Source organism: Macadamia integrifolia, chromosome 2, assembly GCF_013358625.1.
Source record: "Macadamia integrifolia cultivar HAES 741 chromosome 2, SCU_Mint_v3, whole genome shotgun sequence".
Taxonomy (NCBI): Eukaryota; Viridiplantae; Streptophyta; class Magnoliopsida; order Proteales; family Proteaceae; genus Macadamia; species Macadamia integrifolia.
Window position 1 is genome coordinate 4,888,360 of NC_056558.1, and position 5,265 is coordinate 4,893,624.

The 5,265-nt window shown below is 34.8% G+C and overlaps 1 protein-coding gene across 1 annotated transcript; it reads right to left on the minus strand.

Annotated features, from left to right (window-relative positions):
• Window positions 1-11: 11 nt before the first annotated feature.
• LOC122094198 (proline dehydrogenase 1, mitochondrial-like) lies at window positions 12-1,109 on the minus strand. Its single transcript, XM_042664927.1, has 2 exons — window positions 640-1,109; window positions 12-532 (listed from the first exon to the last, which is right to left on the minus strand). The coding sequence occupies exons 1-2, from the start codon at window positions 1,065-1,067 to the stop codon at window positions 478-480; spliced, it is 483 nt and encodes a 160-aa protein (XP_042520861.1). The 5' UTR covers window positions 1,068-1,109; the 3' UTR covers window positions 12-477.
• Between the last annotated feature and the right edge of the window lie 4,156 nt (window positions 1,110-5,265).

Here is a 5,265-nt window from a genome sequence, read left to right on the forward strand (position 1 = left end):
CCTCCCTCTTTTTTCCCCTTGTATTTTCTCTTCTCTTTGGGTATAAATTTATTTATTCATCCAAAAAAGAAAAAAAAATATTCTGAAAGGTTATAATCATCCAATTAGTTTATCAGTTAAAAGATTTATTATGTTGAACTCAATTTGCATGTAAAATGTCCACATTTCTTTGAGCCATCTACGATATTTGTTTCTCTTCTAATTTTTATTGGTTTAGACTTTAGGGCAGACATTTTTAGGGGAATTTTTCACCTGCCAAATTTTAATTCCAATTGAGTTTAGGAAAAAATTGTTTTCCTTGAAAACTGAAAGACTTTCTTGTACTTTCCTTTTTACCCTTTTCATTTAAGATTAAGGCTCAGTTGTTGTACATTTCATTTCATTATTGCTATCGCTATCTACTTTAGTTGGAATATGGCTCAGTTATATATATACATATAGATTGATGGAGATCTTAGTGGCTGAGAAATCATCATCTTAGTTTATTTCCCTTCCTAGGATTGCCCCTTTTAGTCTCCTCTTCAACTCCATGCTGCACAAATACAGCAAAGAAAGGACCAAAAAATATTGTCAACAAAAAATATAGATTAAAAAAAAAAAAATAGAGAACTTCTCTTTAATTAAAAATTTGAGTAATACCTCATCAACTGCCTATCTACAGTTGAAGCAGACAAAAGACCTCTGTTCTCTTCAGCTCTCCTAAGAAGATAAGGAATGACTTTCTCTACTGGACCAAATGGCAAGCACTTGCTCACTTGAAACCCTGCATTTCTCAAACCAAAGGACAGACCTTCTGCCATCCCCTTCAGCTGAGCAAACTGCAACCTTTGGTTTGCCTTTCCAATGCCCAAGGATTGTGCCTTTGCTGCTGCCATCCTCCATATATCATCAAATCCACCATTACAAACAATCATCTTATGTAAGAAATATAAGATTTTGGCCTCCTTATTTACCTGATTCATGGTTATGGGTTGCAACCACAACTGCTCCAGAGCCCCTGGCAACCTTCTCAAGCATGAAGGAACTGCAGTCATTGTAATATGCATGTGTCTCCTGTATGCTTCCATGGAATGGAGAAGCAAAGCCCAGTGAGGAAGCTATTTGCCTCTCACCAATTTGATACCCATTGAAATCCCCATTTTCTCTGTAGCTTCCATTGCTTGAACTATTCTCTCTTTTGCATCTTTCAGATATGCTTGAATTGTCCCAAAAACAATTGGGTTTTCATCTTTGTTGAATTTGATTGCGGCTGAGTATGTAAAGTAATCATTCGCGGGCTGCACAGACGAGTATTCTGCATTGATGAGTAATGGTAGATTGGTTTCAAGGCATTTCTGGCAGAGAGACTTTAGTCTCTGTTGGGCTAACTGTAGATCTTGTTCCCTCTTCTGGGGTCAATGGGTCTGGTCTCTCAAGGGTGTGGTAGAGAGGGCTAGATTTACTTAACATTGGCAATGTATCAGTCTTCCATGGAAGATGAAGAGATTGGTCTTTTTATTCCCATCTGAGTAAGTCGCTTACTTTTTCAAGCAGCTTAATTGGGCAGATTGCTGTGATTTTCCCGCATGCCAAACTTACCTGTAATAATAAAAGTAGGTTACAACTTCTTAGTTCCCAACTTTGGTGACAAGAAGTTGCAGCCCAAAACTGAGATCTTAAAAAGATGAAAAGGTTAGAGATAATAAATAAATTATAATTTTACTTTTTTACCCTTTAATTATAACGAACTTTGAGAGTAAATCTATTATTTCACATAAAATTTTGATAAAATAACTTGGATTAATTAGGTAGTTTGTCATATCGTAATAACCATTTGATAACAAGGGCCCGTTTGATAACGTTTCAAGAAACGCATTTCTGCCGTTTCTGTTTCCAGAAACAGCAGAAACAGAGTAAAAAGTGTTTGATAAAACTATTCCGTTTCACTTATTTTTAGAACTAGAAATAGAAATAGAAATTTTTACTTATTTATGATTCAAGAAACGACCCAGGCGAAACAAGTTTAACTTGTTTCACCGTTTCTGGAAACGACTTGTGGCAATTCTTTCATTGGTTACCATCGATTTTTAAAAACATGACTAATTAAACGAGGTATTCAACAAACAAGGATTTAATTACATAACTACATAATAGAAGTAAATTATTGAACATACTGTTGGACGACTTCTATGATTCAACTACATAACTACATAACTACATAATCCAACAACTGCTAATGAACACAATTTATAATTGGTGTTCTAAAATACTTTTTATTCCGATTGTTTAGGGTTTTTGTCTTTGGCAATCCTGTATATACCAATTCTGCCCTACCTTAATGCTCTTAACCCCTTATTCTATTTAATCTCTATACGAGTTAAAGGGTTAATTATCACAGTGTAACGGTTCGATTTTCACGGCATCTGTTCGATTTGAAACTGACGGGTTTGATAACTAACCGGTCTGATACTTGAAACTAGAACCGGACCATTTACTAAATGGTTTTGCGATTTCGATGTAAATGGCTCGGTTCGGTCGATAAACGGTTTCGATTTCAAATTCACATCCTTAATTTCAGGTATTGATTGTTTTTCCTTTTTTTATACAATTTATAATGAAATGGGAGAAGAAAAAAAATTAAAAGAATAAATAAAAAATTTTATTCACTCAATTGAGAATATTGTTTCGCCAATGAGATGGACGTGGTGTACATTATCATATGGATCTAGCATTGTATTCAAATTTTCATTATTCTCTCTCTCTCTCTCTTTTTGGTAGAAAATATCTTTATAATTCAATGAAAGTATTGTCTCAATGGCACCTCTATGGGTGTACATGTAACATTCTTATTTTGCCATTTGTCTTACAGGGTAAGCAAGACATTTTGAAATTGTTTGAAATGATTTATCGTTATGTCACTTTTTAAAATTGTCATTGTATTTAGCCCGTTCCTTTGAATAAACATGTGAAATTATAAGTTTTTTTTTTTTTAAAGAAAAAAATTATAAGTTTTTACTTAGAAAAAGACAAAATATTTAAAACTAATAAGAAAGCCAAAAAATAAGGTTATAAATCAGGGATTTTCTTTTTAACGTCCCTCAAGGTAACAAATAATTTGTAACTACTTTTTTACCCTTTAAAATTTCACAAAAAATCAGTGAAGATAAATATTGGCATTTTTTTTAAGATAAATATTGGTATTTCAAATGTGTATTAGAAAAATGTGCTTATAATGACAACTTCTTACTCTTATTTTTTCATATCTTGCTTCCGTTTTTTGTATGGACTTTTTTTTTTTGGTATGAATTCATGTAGTTAACCCCATCCAATTTTTGAAAGCGAGGTAATGATAAATCATTGTAAATTAATTTCGAATTTTCTTTTATACTCTAAATATAAATGACTTTTAAAAATAAAACAAGGAGCAATTAGAAGAAGATATAAATTATTAATTTGAAAATAAAACAAGGGATAAGCAAAAGGTGTAAATTATAAATACACATGTAGAAATGTAATTTAGACAATGATTATTAATCATTGGAACGGGTTATTTGAATGGGTGAGTAGCAGTGGAACATATGTCCTACGAAGTTATTCTTTCGCTTTTTTAATAATGACCATATATCAAGAATAAGATTAATCTCGGCCATTCAATAAATGTAAACATAATCACTGATTACTTGCTCCAGTCACACCACATGAGTTCAGTTTCTGGTTTACTGTAAGTAAACCCACCCATCAACAATGGGAAGCAATGTGCTTCCTTTTGAGATTCGAGTTTCGGATGGAATTGCCAAGAGTTTCAGAAGTGCTCCTAAGTGCTCAGAAGTTCTCGTCATCGAAAGAATCTTTGACAATTGCGGGTTTGGGGATACATATCAGATGTGGTTCTGTTTCTCACTAGTTTTGAGTGCGGGAATTGGTGGTGGAGTCTCGAATGTGGATGTTGTAAAGGTCAACATCCTCGAAGAAGGCGGGTGAGTCCCCCTCCTACAAATCAATAGTTTGTACTGGGAATACGTGCAACAACATTGGAATATACACCGTAAATGTGCTCTTTTGAGATCTTTCCCATCTCCTGAAACTCATTCATCAATTGCGAATGGAGATGGTGAATGGGCCAAAAGTTTCCCATAGCGTCTCTGGCCACCCTGGGGATGACTGAACTCATAAGAGCAAATACGTGAGCCAAAGCATGAAGAAGAAGAAGACAACGGGTCTCATTTCTATTATGGGGAGTGTTCTGATCATGTTTACAACTGTATCTATTTGATTCCTTTGAGATTAAATAAAGAAACAAATAAAAAGAAAGTGAAAAAATAGCAAAAACGTTGAAACTCTGTGATGCTCACTTGGAACGTGCCTGCTGAAAGGGGAAATCAAATTAATAGAGGTTGAAACTCTGTGATGCTCACTTGGAGCGTGCCTGCTAAAAGGGGAAATCAAATTAATAGAGGCGAAAGTCATGGAACCAAAACCATGGGCGGTGGTGGTTCTTAATTGCCCACAAAATTCCCCATCTTCCTCTCTTTGTTTCTCTTGATGGGTGACTCTTTGTAACTTATTGAAGAATTTGAGTCTTTATAGCAAATAAAGAGGAGATGGTAATAACTAGTAAGTGATTGAGAAGGTAACAAGCAAATGTTTTTAACCCTCTTGTGTTTTGCTCTAGAGCAAATCTATAAACTAGCAGAAACCCAATGGATGATGCTCGAGTAGCAACGAGGATGAATTGAGAATCGGGATAGTGTTTGGACTTTGGAGGAGGAGTTGGGATTTGTTTTCGAGTTTTCGAAGAAGATGACCCCGTTGTCACCGTTACCATCGGTCATAGTTAAAACAAAAGGAAATCTTTTCAACGATCTAGATCGAACATGGTTAAATCGATGGCTATTCATGAAAAACCGTTCTACCAAATTAATTGTCTGTGACCTTTTAGCCTATTGGAATTGACAATGACAATATTTTCAATTTTCAATTTTCAATGCCCTCTACCAATTAAATTTTGGGGGAAAGATTTTGAGGCGTCATGGTAGGGAAATTTGGGAAAAGATCATCTCCAACACCAACGAGCGAGCAACGATCCATCCAAGGGCTAGGATTGTTTGGGTGCACATCCCCAAGTGTAGGGATTTAAAATGTAACCGCAAGCGTACGGATCAGTGTAGCTACGGGTCGAACACATGGAGAGCAGTCATTTTTTTTTTTTTTTTTTCTTTTAATAATGTGAAAGTAAACTGATTAATCGTTGTGATCTAATTCTAATTACCGTCCTAAACATATGTA